Genomic DNA, 23,000 nt, shown 5'->3' with positions numbered 1-23,000 from the left:
CTTCAAATGCCTGGCACCATGCTTGTGCCTGTCATACAGCAGATACTCGGTGACTGCTGGTTAAGGGATGGGCTGGCTACGTGTCTCTCAACTGCTTAATAGGATGAACCTGGCTTGTCTGTCAGGCTGGACCTGCTGCAGCCCAGCTGCCACCCTGCGAAGTTAGGGACTTGGCTGAATACAACTGCCACTCCTGTCCGCGCAGTCAGTGCTGCTCTAATAGTGGCCAACAGCATTTTGTATGATACTATAAATTACAAAAAAAACATATTACACGAGCATTAAATTTCAACTATACTTACAAGAAATAGGATACAAATATGACTCCAAGTTAAACACATGAAGAATGTGTACTTAAAGTAGGATAGTTTTGGAGGTGGCCATTTCAGTCACAAAAGAATTTTTATCTTTTCAAAGAAATTTTATCTCATTGTTCATTAGCAAAGTTCTTTAATGACCTATAACAATATTTTTTAAACACTAAACAACTAGCTTGGGGAGGATAAAAAATCAAGAAATTTAAGGCACAAGTGTTGGAAGACCTTGGAACTTCCAAAAGTCGAATTTACACAGGAAGAAAAAGTACTGCCAATTGATAAAAATCAATTCATACACTATTCTACCCAGAAACAGACATAAACCTGTTTGTTTACTATTTTATCTAATTTTGAAAGGGCTCTGCCAGATCTTGTACCAACCTTTAAATTAATAAAAAAGTGTTTCTTCAGTTATCTCATTTCTAAAGCCATCTGTGAGCTGTCACAACTAATATACTTTTATTTGAGTTAGGATTCAGTACCAGACCTTCTGACCTCTAAGACCAATCTTTTATTAATGTGCTACACTACCTCAATCTCTCTTAACAGCCCTAGTCCCAAGATCTCAAATCCTTGCTTCCATTTTCACTTGGCGATGTCAACATGTCTAAATCTAAACCTACCATCTTCTTCCCAAAACCAGAGCCTTTCCCTGAATTCCCAGATGTCACATCATTCTTCCAATCACCTTCGGCTCTTTTCTGTTCCCATTCTCTCACCTGAATGTAATTTTTCTTCCTAAGACTTGTCACATCTTACCTCTCCATATGCTCATTATCCTCTCAACATACTGTTTTCTTGTTTCTAAGCCTTGAATCATACATACTGTTCTTTATTCAAATTCCACTCCTTCTTCTAAAACCCAGATCAAATCTCTCTCCCTCCAAGAATAGATGAATCACCACCACTGAACTGATCTTACTTTCCTCAAAATTCCCATAGTACTGTGCCGTTCGTTTAGTGATTACCTAGGATGCCCTGCCTGGGGCCATACTTTATATTTCATAAAAGAGGACAGTATCTTCCTTACGGTTTTACCACTTGCACACAAACACCTTAGCATCTGACCCCATTTCCACAAGCACAATATCCTTAAACTATGTAAATGGTCCCTCTATACAGTTACTTTACTAAAGTACTATAAATCCACTTTAACTGGTATCTTCATTTCCAGCATTTGATATTTGCACATGTACAACATGTGTAAAGTAATATGCAAGCACAAATTTAAAATTCTACAATAAAAACTGATACATGCTATTTTCGAAAAAATAAGGTATAAGACCTTAAAACTGCTGTGATGAATGATCAGGATAAAACCACTCAGGCATTTGTTGAAGGAGAATTTAGGAATGTAAATCCCTTCCCCCAAAGTCAGAGACCCCTGTGCTATGGGTGTGGCATGAGGGAGTGTAAAGCAGGACACAACTCTAGGCAGGCGTGTGGCTTAGAGAGCAAATATGTGAGTAGGCACCCTCCACAAACAGTTACCCGAATACTACCACTGTGTGATCCTGCTCAGAACGTAACGTGCACAACAGGGAACAGAGGACCACACAACTCCTCAAACAGGCTTTAACACAGGCCTGTTACATAGATCACAACCAGCCTTTTCTTCTTCTGCCTTTAAAACGAGTGTGACAGAAGCTGACTACTGCTTTCTATGGGCTCTCTTGGGCTCTCTGGTCCCCATATTGATCTCGTTCTTAACCACGAACTAAGCAGCTTCCTCAAAATCTTTCCAAGTTACTTTTTAAATAGCTGTGCTAAAGATTTTTAGGTACTAATGGTTTCAGTCTTTCCTCCTTATAAGACTGGATAGAATAGCCTGCTCTACTATGAAATGTGGCAATCTTACCTCTGAAAGCTTATAATTACCAAATATCTTTCATAAATGGAAGACAGAACTATTTGCCAAAGTGACAATCCTTTACACCAGTTGAAAGGGGAGGAATATTCAAGTCTTCCAGTACCCTGTTTTCATGCTTGAACAGACTTGGTCTAATTCACTGTCTTGCCAAACTATTTTTGATGGCAACTCTCAGGAAGAAATATTTAATACCGAAACCCAGTACACACAGCTATACATATATGCCTAACAAACAGAAACTCTGCTTACGAATTTCACTAAACCAATTTCATGATCAATTAATGGGTCACAATGTGATCAGAAAAAGTTTCCAATACCTGGTCTTCCATGTATGTATATTTTTATGATTAAAAGTGCTCTCCTTTGATGTTGACTTTGAAATGCTGTATCCCACACTGGGGATGCAGACTCTTAAGCAGAAAACTGACGAGAAATACAACCACATTAAAAAATTTAAAAAACTAAGTAACTACAACACATAACATTTTTAAAACTATATTCCACAAGACATGGTTGAAAACATACTTTGGTCCCCCACACTCAACGGCAGAAGCTTTCACAAATCGAATAGGCTGTAATCCCACTGGTTCAATGCTTAAGGTGTTGTTTTCCACAGCCTCCAGAACAGCTGAAGCCAACTTGAAAAAAATGAAAAACATTAGATGGAGTACTAGCAGAGAAGTATTAAACCTCTATTCTACAGTAAAGTGATTTTTCAAACTATTCTTTTCCCAAGTTCCACTAGCTTGGCCTTAGCCAATGAAAAAGAAATTATATAATCTTGGCTTGAATTCTTTTATAATTCAAACAATGTTATGAAAGACAGTTCAGTTATAGCCAAAATTTTTTCTCATTATCTAGAAGACAATTAAAGACATTAATTCCAGCTTCTGTCCACCTCTTACCCACAATTAATATCCTCTGTTAATGCCACTTCAAAATGAATATCCTAATATTTTATTTTGCTAAATATATGCTTATTTTAAAATACTGGTCATCATAACATAGCAATATATACTAATTATAGTCATATATTTTCTGAACTTCTATTTATGTGCACTAGAGTGAATCTACAAAATGATTAGCTGAATTATCAAGTATTAAATGCCCAGATGGAGATGGGAGCAATTGATAAACAATAGACAAAACCATCAAACTTCTTCAGTCTGGCAAGATTACTGATACAGAATGGCCACCTAAAGCCAGGGACAGAGCCACAGTGCATAATACAGCTACACATCAAGTGTTTTACTGTTCATCTTAACTTCTCCTTATAAGTAATGTTATAATTAAAACCTCTGAAGACTTAATATATTAAGACTCTTAGCATTAAATTTCTTGAACACTGATTGACAGGACACTTGTAGACAAACTTCTATGTAAAAACAATATATATAAAAAGTTTTTGTATGTAATTCATTATCTTCATTTATCCTTTTAACAACCTTGTGATATAGGGAAGGGAGGAACTTTTTCCTGTTTTAAAGATGAAGAAACTACCTATGATTTTTTAAATCATATACAGATAAACCTAATCAGCACCTTGGCATGTGCACAACTTTCCTTACAGTGAACCTTGACCAGGAATCAGGAAATAAGCTCTACCCCCGATACATATTTAATACTTCATTCCCATGCAATCCACACTCCAGTGTGAATGATCCTCTGCTCAAATAAGGAAAGGTGTAGCGTAACTGCATGCCAAAACTTATTATGATCCTAATACAGAATGGAGAAAATGGGAAAACATGACATTTTATAACTTATTTATGTAAGAAATATCAAAATATGTAACATGATTTACTAAAAGGTATTAGAACGACTCTAATATATTCCTATTAAAATTAAAGAATTACCTCACTCTTGGAGAATGTTAAACATGGGAAGATATCTTCCTGATAGATTTTGTCTAAGAAAGGACATGTTCTGTCCATTGTGGGCTCATCCTTCCAAGATCTGAATTCATTATACAGAGATAAGTCAGCCTGACAAACCGAAAGAAAACACAAAGTAACCTTTTTAGAAGTACAAACACAAAATCACTTCATAAAACCAAAACCTAGTTCAAACATCACTGAAAATGAACTGAAACATTCTTAACTAGTTATAACAAATGGTAGCAACTTTCTTTTTAAAAACTCCAAGCTCGCAAATGATTAAATGTTTATTTTTAATGCATCCACTAGAGTGTCAATGACGTCTCCATTATCCCCCCAGCCCCCACTCCCACCCCACAAAAATAATGTCAGGACTCCTCTTCAAGACCCATGTGCACACTGATCTGAATTTTTAAAAAATGATGACAAGTCTTTTCTGAAAATAATCAAAAAGTAATTTGGAGCCTAGTTAATTAGTAAAACATTACTGACTAAACTGAGACCTAATTTCAGTCAAAAATGACGCTAATTGTTCTGCTATTACCTGAAGTCATTTCCAAAAGAATTTCCGAAATGCTTACTGTATAAACAGCAAGACTAAAAGAAGCACATGCATAGCCTTCTAAACTATCTTCAAATAGAACATTTATTTAGATACGTTTTGGCATATCAACGTCCAGTAAGTACTACCTGAATTACCAACAATAATCCAAGCTGGCGCCTGAATTTCTATTCACTCTTTCAGTTGATCCTCTTTTTCCTTCTTCCCTTCAATAAATTTTCTCTACTTATTCTTCCCTACAGATTCCCTCAGTCCAGCTCAACACTACCCATGGACACACAAAACTGCACCTACTCCCAGTCACCCAGACACACCAGTGTCCTCATCCCCCTGCAGCTCTAAGCATCTCTTGTCCAGAAGCACTGGATACACTACAGGTGACACACTGACTATAGCTGCGGCCTCTAGGACAACTTAATCAGTCCTCATGAAAGTAACAAAAGGCTGAGTGTATTCAACCTTTCCTACAGATTTTCTTTTACAGTATATAATGGCAATCTCAGTGTGGATTTTTTTTAATCCCAATCCACAAATTCTTTGAATCAAAGTTAAAGGCAAAAGAATTTTAAAAATTAGCAGATAAGTAATATTTACATTTTTCAAATTCATTTTCTTTGTAAAGTTTACCCTTTAATGGACATAAATGCCAAAGTACTAAGTGGTTTCTAAGGCAAATTTCTAGTTGAAAGGCAATAATTTAAACTATTAAGAGCTGACTCTGTGCCCGGGAACTATGGAAAGTACTTCAAAAACATTTAATCCTCACAGCCATGCAAGATAGTTAGGACCTCCATTTTATAGATAAAGAAACTAAGGCTCATAAAATAAGTTGCCCAATGTTACAGAACAAGAAACCAGTAAAAGTTCAAATTCACATCTACATGACTTGATCACAAAGCCTTGTGCATGCACACAGGTGTGTTACAGATGCTTTCAGAACACAGGTTGCAAATGCCATGACAATGCCCCTATCACATTTCCTACAGAAGCACAGACATGTTTCAATATCTTCCCAAGTGTTACATCATCTTTTCTAAGATTTACACTGGTCAAATTCATGTGTTTCCTTTGTCTAATAAAAGTTTTTGACAATTTTTTTCATAAAATGTTAGAATACAGGCTATATATAGGGAGCAAAAGTTATTACTGTGAAATTATGTAATGCCTATTCATATTTATTAGGCATTTTTATCAACTAAAAACAAAACTTTATAATGCTCCTTGAGAAAACATTTAAATTTTATTAACATACACACCACGGAAAAAAAGGTATGTAATTACACACTGAGAAACTGAAGCAAAAATACAAGTTGTACCAAGCAATTAAAAATGCTATCTACTATATTCAAAGAAATTAGAATTAAAGTTATGGCTTTAAAAAGTTTCTTAAATACTTAACAAAACCAGTGTGAATTTTAGATTTGTCACATTCAGATTTGACCAAGTATTGAACTTCTCTCTCACTAGCATCTTTTTTATAGTAACCAAACAAAATGCAATTTAATTAAAGTAACAACCTTGGTTATTCAGTTTAATAAGCTCCTGGCTTCCATGCAAAAACTTAAGTGAACAAGCACACACAGCTTCTTAAAGATTAATGATGAACTTGAATTAAAAAATGTTACAATACAGCTTTTAAGAAAAAATGGGGGAAGGCTGCTCCATGAGATTGGTCAATCCCGTTGGAAATGCTTTTGCATTAAATGTAATATATAAAAAAGTATTTTACATAATATTTCATGTAATTTTTTACTCAAAAAGCTCAAAATATCTCCACGTAATCTATATGACAGATCTTTTAAAAATAATAAGGCTACCAAAGCTGAAGGAACAAAACAGCAGCAGACTCACAGACTCCAAGAAGGGACTAGTGGTTACCAAAGGGGAGGGGTGGGGGAGGGTGGGTGGTGAGGGAGAGTGAAGGGGATTAAGGGGTATTATGATTAGTACACATGGTGTGGGGGGTCACGGGGAAGACAGTGTAGCACAGAGAAGATAAGTAGTGACTCTGTGGCATCTTACTACACTGATGGACAGTGACTGCAATGGGGTATCGGGGAGACTTGATAATATGGGTGAATGTAGTAACCACAATGTTTTTAATGTAAAACCTTCATAAGAGTGTATATCAATGATACCTTAATAAAAAAAATAAAGAAAATAAAGAAATAATTAAAATAGTAAGGCTACTACTAGCTCTATTTTCTGTTACTTAATTATCTAAATTAACCCTAGGACTCCCTTACTAATATAAAATGTTACTTCTCCCAGAATTAACTCAATGCAGTGCACTGTTCTTTAATCTTCACACATTTCTGATATTCACATTTTTCTGGAGCACCCTAGCAATAAATTTCGACTAGTTAGATCATTAAAGCCAGCCCTCTCCTTGATACAACACATGACAGTTTGCTCCTTAAATGAAATACCAAGATTAAGAAACTTACCAAGTTTCCAGCAGGTACTCCAAGGTCAGCAGGGAGAGAATGAACTGCAGAATCCCTGAAAGCAGCCACCTCTAGATACAGCCTCCCCCATCTTAATATTGCAGTTTGTACTAAAAATTTTGCTGGCAAAAATCATAACTGACACGTCAGTGATGAGAATTAATAAGCATCAACAGAGTCAGAGGGGACAGTCCTTCACGAGTTACCTCTTTGCAGTCTTTTACAATTGGCTGAATCACACTGAGGTCCTGATGACTGCCACTCATGGCACTGCTTGTGCTTTTATTTCTTGCATGCCCCTTTTTAAAAGGTGTCTTTCCACTTGGCAGAGGCTCTTGGGTAGGTGATGTTGGAGAGCTGGACAACACCAGTGTCTTCAGTGCAGCTACTTCAGCCTGAAGTACATCAATCTTGAAAAGAAATCAGCACAGATGCATACACTGAATACATTTCAAGACAGATGCTGCAAAATGCTAGCAATTTGGTAGAAACACTTGCCTTTCAAAGATGAAATCTAAGTTTAATTTGCATTCCCTATAGAGTAACAAAAGGGAAGGGAAACCAAGTTTTTGGATGTTTCCATATGATGTGGATTCCGCTGCTCTTGACCATGTCAAATGAAATTTAAGTTACCAAAATGTCTAAGAGTCAATTTATGTGAATTTTTTAAATCTTCAAAATATCATAGCTTATGATTAGTTGTGGTTCATTCCTGAAACAGTAAAATCTAAAAATATTTTGGTGGGCTTTTTTCAGTAAAGTAAATATTAACTTTAAAATGTGATTATGTAATCCATATGATTCACATGGGAGTTAAATGTGATTCATAATAATAGATGTGATTCACAAGCCTTCAAATACTTGGTTTTAATATAAATGGACACCAAATGCTCACTATTAATTTATCTATGCAGTAGCTACTTTCTAGTTTGTAGTTTCCAAATCTTATAAAGTAAGCACTACTTTTGCAATCAGAACAGAATCCAATAAATGTTTAAGTATCTGGAAAATACTAATCACAGTATCTTTTCACTTTACACCATTAAAGCAGCAAAACTTACTTTTCCTTGTGCTTCTTTCAGCTGCTTTTCTGCTGTTGCCTGCTTGACATTTGCTTCTCTCACCATCTTATGAGCTTCCTGAAAAAATTAAAATCTCAAATTTTGGAGACAAATTTTTCAATATTTGTTTTCAAAAATCTTTCAAAAAGCGGCTATGCTTGCATCAAATTTTTCCAAAATTTAGCCTCAAAATAGCATTCAGTGTCAGCTACTGAAAAAGCAGGTGTAATCAGATACACAAACTAGTGGGAATTAGGAACAAGGACCTTCTTCCAGAACTAAGACCACTGAGGCAGCCACGTTGAGTTCAATAGCTCTGACTGATGCTTGGGTGAAGACTATGAATGTGAGGAAGGAACATATATGGCCCTCGTGTCAGACCTAACTCTTCTGCAGTTAGACTGCTGTAATTTGGTCACAATGTATACATTCATATTGTTAGTCACAGCAAAGATATACAGAGGGAACGAGTAAAAAAAATTAATGCAACAATAAAGTAGTAGTTGATAGGAGGAACAGCTGAGCAGCCTTAGGGCTTCCAATTAAAAAAAGATATTAATTGACACTTTTGTCACTGAAAAGCAATCTAAAAGGGTAAATCAGAGACTGCCCTAAATAAGGTCTTAATTTTTCAGTATCACAAATTTGAAACTCTCAATATTTAATTCCTTTTTTCAGATAATATTTATCAAACATTTACTTGTGACATCTCTGTGAGGTACTGTTCCAGGTGCTATACTGGGAAAAGAGACAACATCCCTGCTCTTAAGTAGCTTACATTCTATTTACATTCTAATAATAAATAAAATATCTAAGTAAGAATTCTGGATTTTATTCTAGGTGTAATATGAAGCCTTATCATTTTTTAAGGAAGATTGCATTCATTCCCATGCATGCATTCGCTTTTCCAGTACTATAATGAATTGCAGTTTCTGTGCCAATGAACATGAAATTACAGATGACGTTGGTTTAAGTAAGAGAAGCTTTACTATATCAAGGCTTTCTAATGAGAGGTGATTGACTGTGAAAATCATCCATGCACAATCATGCTGGTCACCTTGTACCAAAGTCCTCAAGAGCAGTCAAATTTAATAAGTAGGATAGCATTTTTCCTTTAAAAATAACAATTATTTCAGATTTGCTGAATTTTTCTGTGATAAGTGGCTGTCAAGAGACTATTTGAAAAGCAGATATTTTCAAAATAGCAAATATATCCAATCTAGCCTTTCAAGATAAGTGACATTTTAACTATAAACTCATGCTATGGAGAGATTTAAGTGTTCAGAAATGGTCTCTGCTTTCCTTAAGAGTGAACTATGCAATTTGGACCATACCTCTTATGGAGAACAATTAGAAAAGGAGGGAAAGTTTTTAAAAATGTGCTTAAAGGTATTAGAGAACTAACAAAACAGTGAAGAATTAGGTGACCAAGATCCAGGAGAGAAAGTAAACTCAGAAAAATGACCTGGAATTTTGGGTGTATAAGGGATACAGTGAAAAGGAATAACATACATGTAATTGGAGTCCCAAAAGGGAAGGAAAGAGCTAGAATGAGGCAGAAGCAGTATCTAAAAAGATAATGCCCAAGATTTGCAAATTGACAGATACATCAAAATACAGATTTTTTAAAAGCTTGAAAATTGTTCTATCACTTTCACTCTGAAGCTGAAAATGGTGTATCCTTTTAACCAGGAGTCAGCAGATTTTCTGAAGGGCCACAGCATAAACAGTTTTGGCTTTCTAAATCAGAGAGCATCTGCTGCAAGTAGTCAACTCTGCTGTTGCAGTGTGAAGGCAGCCACAGACAACATACAAATGAGTGTTCATTTCAGTAAAAATTTAGTCATATATCATAAATATTCTTCTTTTGATTTTGTCCCCCAACCATTTAAAATGTAAAAACCAATCTTAGCCTACAAAGTTGTACAAAAGTAGAGATAGACTATTTTTGCTCTACAGGCTGTAGTTTGCAGACCTTTTATCAATACAAACATTTATGACTATACACTTACAAACATTGAAAACAGAATGTATTCCTATCTGCTTAGCAGTGATTCAAATGAAGAAGGTCCTTTTTCTCTTTGTTTGAAATAATGTTTAAATTCAACATCTTCTGGTTAATTTACAAACAAAGTTTGCTGGTATTAGAAGACATAAATTAGAGAATTTTCTGGAAGAACTGTCACATAACAGGCAATGGAACTGAAAATTTAGTTAACAGCTTAATACAGGGAAAGATGTACTTCTTCCATTTGGATCAATATATCTGTGAGTTATGTGCAGCAATGTATCTAATTTAAAAAACAGAATCTGAACAGTAAATTGTCAAAACAAGATTTTAAAGAATAAGGTAACATCAATCATATTCTTCTCACTAAAAATAAAAACACACACATGGTATTTTAGAGTAAATAAAATATTTTTGTATTTAAAAAATTTTTCAGCATTTCTATTATCATCCCACTCCTTTTAAAGCCTTTTTGTTTTATGATTTACATAAGACATCATGTATATGTTAGTATATATAATTTATAAGTAAGTATATATACTCTTGGAACAGGTCGAGCACATAGGGAACTCCCACTAATACCTTCATCATAATGAAAGGTACATGCCCAAATTTTTCTTTTACAGAAAGAGTACATGATCAGAAAGTTTGGTATCTATTGGTCTATGTAAGAAATGATGGTGGCTTGTAAGACGGTGTTAGCAATATGAAAGCAGAAAGGCAGATGAACTTGCCTTATGTTCTGGAGGTAGTGTCACAGACTTTACAGTCTGAATGTGCGATGAAGTAAACAGAAGCCTCAGTGATGGCTCATTACCTGTGGCTTAAGACAAACGGAAGAGCCATTTATGATTTTCATAGTACTTAAAGAAAGGATCAGGGTCATGAGTCCCAGCATTGTTCCTTAGCTTTTTATGCCTCATTTTCTTCATAGATAAAATGACAATAATTGGCCCCATATATGCCTCATAACACTGTGGAGATAAAACTAGGCATATCATATGTATTTACTAAAGCTGGCTGACAAAATATTTTATATTTTATATATATAAAACTTCAGAGTTATTGTAAATATTTGATACTGTTTGACTCGGCCTTGCTACAAAGCATAATTATATTCAAGATTATTCATCATACACTAATAAACTCCTTATTTGAATTTATATGTTGTTTATCAAAACTATAAATTGAGTTTATTCAGAATAACCTTAATTCTTGAGAAACTATGCACACATATACATAAAAAGCAAGCAAAAAGAATCTTTTCATAAGACAACGGTAAACTGAGAACATGAAGACACAATTAAGACCACAGAAAAACTTAACACTTTTTTTCAAAATCCATGAAATGGTTTGAATATAACTTTCTTCTACAGTGGTATCATCTTGAACCAATGTAGATTCTTTCCCAGAAAGTATACCTAGTGTCAAGGCGATCAGCCATTGCTAGGTCAGAGAGAGATTAGGGAGGGACCCCAAAGCTACGTTTTTTAGATACGTTTTTTCACAAACTGCATTTCTGGTACTTCACATCCTGCAGTAGCAAGGGAAAAGTCCCTTTCCGTTTGCTCTCGTCCTGCTTCATCTACAAAATATACGTAAGTGCAGGTAAGTGGAACTAAGCAGGGCTAAAATTAAGGGCAGACAGGTAGGAAAACAAACCATAAGAAGCATATTTGCTTTCTTATTTCCATGTATTGGCGTAAAATCTTCTTCTTAATGGACAGTAATGGAAAAATCTTATTTCTGTATACCCCTTCTACATATAAAAACATAACAAGTCATCTATAGCGCCCGTTCAATATCATTAATCTCCCACTCTTCGCATCCTTAAGTTTATCATTGTCCTCTCTGATGACTAACAAAAATAATGATTAGTTTTCAAATGTTTCCAAAATAAATAACCCCAAAAAAGAAGAGAGAGCAAGGAACAGCGGGACACAGAAAGGCCATACATCTAAAAATATCCACTACAATGTTACTTTAATGATAAAAAAGGTAGCAAATAGAGTTGACAGACTATGACTATAATTACACTATGTGGTAATAAGAAAAGAGGTTATTTGAAGAAAAATTACAAAATATATTAGGATTACAACTATGCAAGAAAATAAGCATACCTTTAAAATTAGATATTGCAAAAATAAAAGTAACAAAATGTAAAGGAATTTTTCCTTTAAAATCTTTAACTGCAAAGTTTTAAGAACAAACTTTTAGAGAATAAAAGAACTATTGCTACGTGATAATGGCATTGGTCATCCCAGTAACACATCAACCATTTTGATAAGGAACTTCCAAAAGCTCAAGGTCTTAACCCAAAAGGCAATGTTCTTAGTAAAAGAAGTACTTTCTTCTTCCCATACCTCAGGGATACTTGTAAGTCATCAAAAAGATCAAGGAGTAGTATGTCCTTCTGGGGACAAAGATAACCAATGATGGTTAATTTTCTGTGTCAATCTGATTGGGCCAGTGGGTGCCCAGATATTTGGTCAAACATTATTCTGGGTATTTCTGTGAGGGTGTTACTGGATGAGATTAACCATTAACGTGAATTAACATTGAGACTGAGTAAAGCAGACTGCTTTCCACAATGTGACTGGGCATAACCCAATCAATCAGCTGAAGGCCTGAATAGAATGCAAAGCCCGATCCCCATGGCTTAAGAATTCTTCCTACTTGCACTGAAACATCTGCTCTTCCTGGGTCCCAAGCCTAGAACTGCATGATCAGTTCTCCTAGTTCTAGGCCTTTAGACCTGAATAGTAACTATACCAACTCTCTTGGGTTTCCAGCCTTCCCACTCACTCTAGACTGGGCCAGCCACCATAATCACATGAACCAATTCCTTGTACAAGTCACTTTTTCTATATATGTGTGTGTTTGTATATACACACATCTTAATGGTTCTGTTTCCCTGGAGAACACTGACTAGTGCACCAAGGATGCTAAATGTCAATGCCAATGGCACCCCAACTGAGGAAAACTGTTCGAGATGGGTAGAAATTTGGGTCCTGGTGTCAGGCTGGAAACAAAGAGGTGAGCCTTCTAGCAAGGAGATGTGCCTTCTAACATTCCTCAAACCATCTCAAGGGTTTGCCACCTTTGTTATGAAGTCATATAAAAGTTACTCTAAAGTAGCCCCTATATATTGAGCAAAATCAAAATTAAAATTTACCTGTTTTCTTTCCAAATATGCATTTTTAAAACAACCTGTTACTAAAAGCACACAGTTACTTCTTTTCACTTCATTTTAAAAGTTGTAGACTCCACATTTCTTAAAGATTTAGTTTTTCTTGCAGGACTTACAAATGTGCACAAAACTAAGCATATATTTTTCAAGATTCCATAAAAAATAATTCTATCAGTATATAAAAATCAAGACATTGCTCTTGGCCAAGATGTAAATAGACCAACCTCAAACAGACTAGCTGTGAGTTCCTCCAATTCCTGTCCAAGTTGATCTCGTACTTTAGAAAGCCTCTCACACTCTTCATCTTTTAACTTCAGTTCCTATGAGAAATTGTTCATTTTATTTTGGATTTCCATAATTTTAAGTTAGATTCAGCAGACTATGTAATCTTTACTAATAAAATTACAAAATACTAACACCACCCCCTCCTATAATGTTCACACTGAAAATGTTTATTTAGCACTTGCTGTGTGGGAAATAATCAGGCAAATACAGAATTACAAATAATTCGAACTCACATATTAAATGTCCATGTTTCTTTCATAAAACATTCAAAGATTGAATGTGATTATATTTTACATGTGAAAATAAACAATAAATGACTTTATGCTTTTTCCCTTCTCTCTGAACATATTTATTTCCATCAAGCAAGAGTTTCTTCAATTAAGCATATTCATTTCAATAAAATGAGTTGGTTTTTTCATTTTACTTAGAAAACTGTGTACTTACAGATAACTTTATGTATCATATGGCCATTAGTCTAAAATTTCCACGAGACCACACCCATTCATATTCTAGCTAGAGGCAAATGATGCATATGTGCATTTTAACTCAAGAAATTTGTTAATGACAAAGTCACACCAATTATACATGACTCCTCAAAAGGTCACAAGTAGATGTTTAAAAAAATTAATCTTTCAAATTTAGGGATCAAAAAGCCCAAGCTCCACATATATTGGGCACAATTACACTAATAAAACAATGGGTGGTCGTGTTATAATTGTGGTGGCAGCATAGCTTTTGAATCCTCCAAGGACAACTCTTGAAAACCAAATATACCCCCTGGGACGTCAGAAGAACACAAAACTGTATCTTCAACAAACTAGGTAAGAGAATCCCCATGTATTTTAGACTGTAAGAGAATGTGGCTACATTGCCAACACCACAGATCAGCAGCTGTGCAGAAAGAAGAGGACTATAGGGGTACCTCTAGAGCCTCAATACCCAAAAAATCATCACTAAAATCCCAAAGGAGAGAACTCTACCCTTGGTGGAAACTGGGAGAACAAATCTGAGAACAAATGGAGAAAACTGAAAGGTTTTCACAGACTCAAAGCTGCAGGAAGTGCAAAAGCCTACTTGCAGTCCTAGGATAGCAAACAGCACTGTAAAGCTCTAGCTGCTCAGGAACCGCAGAGCATCCAGCAAAGGTCCTTCCAGGACAGAGCCCACTCTAATGGAAACTTCTTGGAATCTGAAAACAAACTGCAGGACAGGAATAATGAAGGGAGAGAGAGAGAAGGTTCAGATATTAAAAGAAGAAGGTGATGGCAAGTTTCCAAAGGAAACACATAGAAACATATAAGAAAAAAAAATCTTAGATATAATATTAAGCCACTAAGGCTTGAAAAGACACTGGCTACATGATAAAACCTTCTTGAACAAGGCTTATCTCTGTGAAGCAGCTGTGGCTACACAGATATGCCAATAACAAAGGGGAAAGCATTTGAACATAAAACTGAAAAAGCTACCCTGTTTTAACCTATTCCTTTACAGGAACCTCGTTCCAATAGTACAGGGAAATCCAACTCATTTAAACATGAAAAGCAAACAAAAATATGTTAACTTTCCATAATAATAAAAAAAGCCAAGTCACCTATAAGGAAAATAAAATGGGATTCATATTAAACACAAACAGCATTTTATGCTAAAAAAAAAAAAAGGCAACAGAGTAACATTTTTAAGACACTCAAGGGAAAAAAATGGGAGATGAGGATTTTATATCCAGCCAAAGTGTCCTTCAAGTGTTAAGGCTGGAGACAAAGAGTTACAAACCTATAAAACTTTAAAGACTCTCTCTTCCATGAGTTTGCCTGAATGATCAAGTGGAAATTTGTTTCAGATAATCAAGAAAAAAACTGAAGAAGCTTTAACATTAAGGACTAGGAGTGAGAAACAAATATATTTAACTGTAGAACTATGAATAAAAGATGGAGATATCAAAAGAATGAAAAGACAAACCACAGACTGAAAGAAAATATTAGTAAGACATCTGATAAAGGATTGTTATAAAAAATATACAAAGTATTCTTAAAACTCAACAGCAATAAAACAAACAACCTGATGAAGAAATAGGCGAAAGACTGAACAGACACCTCATCAAAGAAGATAACCAGAGGGCAAAAAAGCATATGAAAATATGTACCATATTGTATGTCATCAGTGAAATGCAAAACAACATAAAACATACAAACATAAAACAATAGCACCAAACTCCTATTAAAACAACCAAAATCCAGAACAAATGCTGGCAAGGATGTGGAGCAAAAGGAACTCTCATACACTGTTGGAAAGAATACAAAATTGTACAACCACTTTGGAAGACATTTTGCCAGTTTTTATAAAACTAAACATACTCTTAACCTAGAATCCAACAATCACACTCCTTAGTATTTAACCAAAGAAGATGAAAACTTATATCTACACAAAAACCTGTACACAGACGATTATACATTCATAATTGCCAAAACTTGGAAAGAATCAAAATGCCCTTCAGTAGGTGAAAGGATAAAGAAACTGTGGTATATCCAAATAATGGAATTTTACTTGGCACTAAAAGGAAAAGACGTGGAGGAAAAGAAATACTTATTAATGAATAAGAGAATCCAATTTAAATGGCTACATACTGTATGATTCCAACTATAGGACATTCTGACAAAGGCAAAACTATTGAGACAGTTAAAAGATCAGTGGATGCCAGGGTTTATCGGGTAGGGAGGGATGAACAGGTGGTGCATAGAGGATTTTTAGGACAGTGAATAGTTGCACTGGATGATACTATAATGGTAGATATATGTAATTACATGTTTGCCAAAACTTACAAAATATACACCACCAAGAGAACTAATGTTCTCTGGACTTTGGAGGACAGTGATGTGTCAATGTAGTTTCTTAAATTTTAACGAATGTACCAATCTGGAGCAGAATGCTGTTGACAATGGAGAGGCTCTGGGGGTGTGGGGAGAGGGGCTGTTTGGGAACTCTGGACTTCTTTCTCAATTTTACTGTGACCCTAAAACTGCTCCAAAAAATAAAAGTCTCTTTTTTTAAATGAGGATAAAGCTGACAAAATAGTTATATAGATATTATAAGCTTTAGAAATATAAAACCAACACACATACACAAATAGGAGAAAGATGAAACTAAATTCACAAATTTCCTAGATACTAATGGGGAGTAAAGGGATACAACTTGAAGCTCACAAATCAAATATATAAACCTAAATATATTTAAGAGCATTGAGATTAACATTAAGATAATACTTTAACTAAAATTAAATGGTACAAAAGAAAAAACATACTAAATAACTTTAGTATTACTTACAGTAGAGAACAAGGGCAGTATCAAAAGAAGGGCTAAGAGACACAAATATCTTCAATTACAGGTAACTAGAATGGAAATCAAACCTTGCAAAACACCAAAATAGGAAGAAGAAAAAAAAAAAGGACGGCACAGAAAATAGAGCACATAGTGACAATGTTTGTGCATACACACAGTAGACACTTGAAAGCCATGTGACAGATCCAAGCCCAAATATAGCACATTTATCAATAAATGTACATGGTTATAATTCACCTATTAAGATTATTTTCTGATGGGCTAAAAAAGTAAAATCCATTTCTATGCTCTATAGAAGAGACATACCTAAACTAAAGTGATCATATTAAAAATAAAAGGATGGGCAGAAAACATACTAAAAAATATAGTACAGATGAAAATAATATAGGAATCTCAATTTTGATATCAGATTAGGCAGAATACAGGGCAAAAGTCACTAAGAACAAAAGGCAACTTCATAATGCTACAGGCTACAATGCAAAATGAAAATGTAAAATACTGCCAAATACAAAAATAAAAAAACAGATATAAACAAAAAGGAATAAGGATATACCATGTTCTTGGACAGAGATACAAAGATGCCAGTTTTCCCTGAGTTAATTTATAAATCTATAAATGTACTAAACTTTGCCAGATTCTTTCAAACTCTAAAATTTCACTGCTTTGTAATTATATATGAAAAGTAAGCAATTCATTCAATATTTCCTACTAGGTAGTCACTATGGTAATCCATTAGGATACAAAACCAGTAAGACACTGCTCCTTGAGAAGCTCCCAATCCATTTGAGCAATACATACATCACTCATGAAGGCAAAATTCTTGACTAGCTACCTACCATCTACTAAAGTGGCATAAACCTCACCCTAATACTAAAGATCCTCTATAACATGCATTGTTTCCCTTTTTAGAGTTATCTCCCCTGATCCATAATTCTAAAGTTTGAGTTAAATTGGTCTGATTCCATCCATCTGAACTAGCCCTTTCTCCATAAATGTCTGAGTACTTTCTCTTCATGCTTTGAACACAATCTACCAATATGGAGACAAACTTGTGTACATATGAACACTTTTTAGAATCTAATTTGCACTTTTCATTATCACAACCGTGTGTACTGTAATAAGTTATTCAAAATTCATTCCTTTAACAAACACTCATTTTTGTTCATTAGATGCTAATTTTCCTGTTAGCATCAGGCATTCATCTAGGTGATGACACAGAAGAGGCCCAGTCAATGATTTTCACAGTTACAGCCAGTAGAGGGCAGCAAATCTTCAAACAGATTCACAAGGTAATTGGATAAGGGCAATAGTAGTGATTTTACATACTAAAAAAAGCAAGAGCTTGACAAATATAAAGGAACAAAACAGTATGTTTTATGATAGTTGAAGATGGCGAGGGATGTATGCCACCAGAAGATAATGCCATTCCTGAAAAGCCTTGGCTAAGACACTGGCACTTCCTTTAAAGACAAGGGGAAACTATTTCAAAGGCAAAGGGAGTCATTCAAGGATTTAAAATAGGATAGTGATGATCAGATTTGCAATTCAAAATGGTAACTTGGACAGTGTGACTAGGTTAAAAAATAAAAAAAGATTAGAGACAAAGAAAATAGTCACTACTGCAATCCTTTATGCAAGAGAGAACAGATTTAGAGTGGTAGTACTGGAGAGATGTTTGAGAGTGATGTAAAACACAGACTATCAGGACTCTATGATCAAGTGTATTCCATCAAATTTAGGCTACCATTTTTAAGATAAACATTTTATACATCAAGAAGGAAAAAATGGTGTCAATGAAATGATGATGCTTTCATTTTTCACTTAAATTTTTCATTTTATACTTTCAGGAAGGACTCTTTTAAGCTGACAGAGACATGATATTTACCATGTGTCATTCTGCTTTTTGTACCTTTCTTTATGATTCAAAGTCATAGCATAGTGAGATCATTTTGAAGCTATTTAACCCGTAAGACCAACAATTAATGCACCCAACTCACATAATCCAACTGAATCATAACATGAATAGCTATGACCAAGTTCACGAATAAATAGGCAATGACTACTATGATTGTGTCTAGCTGAGAGCAATTTTAAAACTCACACTGATTTCAGAGATATCAAAATGATAAAAAATGTACAACTTAGAATCAGTGAAATATGACCATATACACTTGTCTTTTCTCCCCACTTACTAGCCTCCTTAAGGAAAGGGTTAAATCTAATTATTTCTGCCCCCTACAGGGCCTTATAAAATGCTGTGAGTCCTTTGGTTACGATGAAGTATTTGTTTATTGAGAGAACACTATGTGCATATGAACACCCTCGACCACAGTTGGTAGAGCATGCTGAGCATGGATTTGGTAACAGTATGTTTTTGAGTGACCTTCTCTCACTACACACCTTATGCCAATAGGTTTAAGGTTATATAAAGGTAGGTCATACATTTTAGTGACTATAAGAATCAACATGGGAGTCTATTGAAAATGCATATCCTCAAGCCTCAACAAATAATTTTGTTTCAGCAGAAGCTAGAGTCTAGAAAGCTACACTGTAATAAAGACATATTAAAGCACAACTTCTGCTTCAGAATTGAAGTAGAACTGTTCTTCAAAAACTGTCCATCAAACACTGTCCCTCAGCAATGACCTGTGTAAGACCAAGCTGGCATCCCTGTACCTGCAAATCAATGATCACATAGGTGCTCCTCCCACACACAGTACAGATTTGTTTCTCGGAAGTAGCAGCCCAGCCAGGGACATTTCCCAGCTACCACACATCTTAAGTATCAGCATTAAACTGACTCACACCAATGGAATATGAACAAAAGCTATGTGTATCACTTCTAGGTCAAAACTTTTAGAAGCAGGTGTGAGCTGTCTTTTCTCTTCAGCTCATTGTTTAGGTACAGGTAACTATAAAACTCTACAAGATTACAAAGATCTAAGATACAGGAAACACAGATCCCTAAGTTATTTCACACTTCTGCTTTGGAGTGTTAAGTGAATAAAAAAAATGAATTTCTATTAGGTTAAGTCAATAAAACTTAGGCAATGTTAATAAGCTGCTAGCATGTCCCTAGCTAATATATTATGCATGGGTTGTCTATTCATACAATGGGGTAACTGCACACATGTATATTTTCATTTAATCAAAAAATGTACTGAGAATTCATATATGCTCAAGATATAGTCATGAGCAAAAACACTTATAATCCTTATCATCATAAAGCTCACAATCAATGGAGCATGTGTGTAAATGTAGGTTTCTGTGTTGGGGTTACTGGGATGGGGCAAAACAAACAAACAAACAGAACTTTCACTTCCTATCAAGATAGAGTTAGAAGAATATTTACCATTCTGCCTCACACAACTAAAAAACTGGAAAAAGTATATGCAAGAACAATTTTTAAGACACTATACATCAAGCAACAAAGACAGTGATCCTCCACACATCGGAAACAAATGAGATCAGCCCTATGATTTGTCCCAGCTTACCACCTAAAGAGATGAAAGTATTATTAGACAAGGATTAAAACATATATTAAACTTAATTTTATATGTTCAAGAAGCTAGCAGAAAAACATCTTAAGCAGAGCAAGGAGCATATTTAAAAGACCCAAATCAAACTTTCAGAGATGAAAACCACAATGTCTGAGATATAAGATACACTGCATAGGAGTAACAGATTAGATACTGCAGAAGAAAAGAAAAGTGACATTGTAGACAGCAACAGAAACTATCCACAGTAAAACAGAGGGAAGAAAAGATTAAAAAAATAAATGAATAGAGCACCAGCGAGCTGTGGGACAGCTTTAAGCAATCTCTATGTAATAGGAGTCCTGAGGGAGAGGAGAGACAGAGCAGGTATGTAAAAGTTTTTGAAGAAATAATGGCCCAAATTCCCCAAATTTAATAAAAATTAACAACATACAAATTCAGAAGCTCACCAAATTCCATGCACAAGAAACCTCAAGAAAATTTCACCAAGGTACACCATAATCAGATTGCTTACAGCCAGTGATAAAAACGAATCTCACATCACATGCAGAGGAACAAAGGTAAGGATAATAGCTAACTTGTTGTGAGAAACAATGCAAACTAGAGGACACTGGAGCAACATGTTTAAAGGACTAACAGAAAAAAACTATCAACCTAAAATTCTTTACTGAGTGAAAATATTTTTTAAAACAAAGGTTACAAAAAGACGTTTTTAAAAAATAGCTAAAAAGTAAAAGGATGGAAAAATGGTATCTGGCCTCTCTTAAAATAAGAACAAAGAGAATAGCTAATGACATAATTTTGATTCAAAAATTGCCAGAATCCAATAACTATTTTCATACAAGTCCTTTGCAAGCCTCAAGCTCTAAGTATTAATACTATCTTGAACTCTTCATAATAAAATCCACCATATATGTGTTCACATATCATTATTATTTCAATTACTTCAACGGTCATTTTTTCAGTAATTACTTCAACCCCTAAACAGAGCAAATTGACAATTTCAAAAGAAATTCCAATGGGAGAGGGGGAAAGATAGAGTAGGGAGGCGAGGCAGAAACCCCCTCCCCCACACACACCAAGGAAACAACTACAGCAAATACAACTAAACCTGAAAACAGCCTGAAGAGTGCAGAACAGACCAACCACACTTGGTGAAGAAGAGAAGACCACATAGAAAAGGTAAAGTGGCAGAGCCACAAACCAGTGGGACCCAAGCCGTTCCCCCATTCCAGCCCACAGGCAGGAGTTAGAGGAATGGAGCAGGGAGAGGACTGGCACTTAGCAACTCTGCACACCTGGTCCTGGAGATTGGCTCTGGGATCAAGAGTCCACATTGCATTGGGTTCTGGTGATTAACAGGGCGAGACACCAGGGACCGCTGGAACATTCTGGGAGGCTGAGACTCCAACCACTTGTGGAGGACAGGCACGCTGGGCAGGTGCCAGAGGTGGCACTTTCAAAGATTTGCCAGCAGTGGGAGGGATGCCAGAAGAGCAAGTGTTGGACAGAGTTCTCTCTGGAGGAGGAACAGTAGACAGACAATAGCTCCCAAGCCCTCCCTCAGCCCAACAGGTCCAGCATGCAGGCCCACTCAGCCCAGAAGCATCAGACTTTGCTGCCTGGCAGGCAGAGGGAGGCTCTCGCAGCTTTCCTGGCCCTGTCTCAGCCCAGAGAGTTACCTTTAGGAGACAGCTTTGTGTGCTCCTTCCTCCTCATAGGCAGCCAAGCCTGGTACTGCGCACCCTGCTGCCATGAGGAGATGCCTGCGTGCTGGCAGCTCCCACACTGCATGGCAGCAGGACTCATTGCCTCCAGGCACCTGGAAGCCCTCTGACCACCCAACCCATCAGCTCCAAGGCCCAGCGCACCTTCCCACCATGCCACTCACTGTGCCATAGCCCCACACGCCCCTGTTAATCTAGCAGCCCCACCACTGCTGCAGGGCAGGCAGAGGGTGGCCCACCCACAACCATCCCAGCAGAAGACACTGCTCTGATGACAAAGGGCTGGCCTTAGCCAACTGAGTTAAACCACTGCCAGGAGACAGATAGAAAGGCATCTCAGCCCACTGCACACCAACAGCACCTGAGCTCAACTGCAGAGAACAAGGCACTGGAGAGGAGAAAGTCTTGAGTTTCTGGGCACCACAGAACTCCTTCTTCATAAAGGCATTACTCTTTAGACCTGAAAGCATAGCAGATCCATCTAATACAAAGGAAGAAACACAGGAACCCTGAGGTGGCAGAGGGATATGTTCCAAACAAAGCTTCAAGGCAGCAGAAAGAGGGCTAAATGAAATGGAGATCATCAATCTTCCTGATAAAGATTTCAAAGTAACATTCATAAACATGCTCACTGATCTGCAGAAAACAGCCACACAGAACTGAAGAATACAGTAACAGAAATGAATTATAAAATCAAGGGAATAAATAACAGGTTGCTACAAGTAGAGGAGACAATCAATGAAATGGAAATTATAGGACAGGAACACAATGAAGCTGCAGAACACAGAAAAAGGAGAATCTTAGAAATGAAAGAATGAGAAGAGAG

The 23,000-nt window shown here is 36.0% G+C and overlaps 1 protein-coding gene across 6 annotated transcripts in view; it reads right to left on the bottom strand.

The window, feature by feature from the left end:
• The window catches only part of RAB3IP (RAB3A interacting protein), a 51,136-nt gene that overhangs the window by 3,498 nt on the left and 24,638 nt on the right, over window positions 1-23,000 (bottom strand). For 4 of the 6 annotated variants that reach the window (XM_017673736.3, XM_037022617.2, XM_017673735.3 and 1 more), the window contains 5 exons: window positions 13,557-13,652; window positions 8,135-8,212; window positions 7,280-7,483; window positions 4,044-4,172; window positions 2,713-2,825 (listed from right to left, as the gene is read on the bottom strand). In XM_017673736.3, coding sequence (XP_017529225.1) covers window positions 2,713-2,825; window positions 4,044-4,172; window positions 7,280-7,483; window positions 8,135-8,212; window positions 13,557-13,652 — 620 coding nt within the window. Of the gene's footprint in view, window positions 1-2,712; window positions 2,826-4,043; window positions 4,173-7,279; window positions 7,484-8,134; window positions 8,213-13,556; window positions 13,653-20,880; window positions 20,973-23,000 lie in introns of those variants that run through there. The other 2 variants (XM_017673738.3, XM_017673739.3) reach the window with 2 other exon arrangements.

Source organism: Manis javanica, chromosome 10 (assembly GCF_040802235.1).
Source record: "Manis javanica isolate MJ-LG chromosome 10, MJ_LKY, whole genome shotgun sequence".
Lineage (NCBI taxonomy): Eukaryota > Metazoa > Chordata > Mammalia > Pholidota > Manidae > Manis > Manis javanica.
This window is presented reverse-complemented; position numbering and strand designations above follow the sequence as displayed.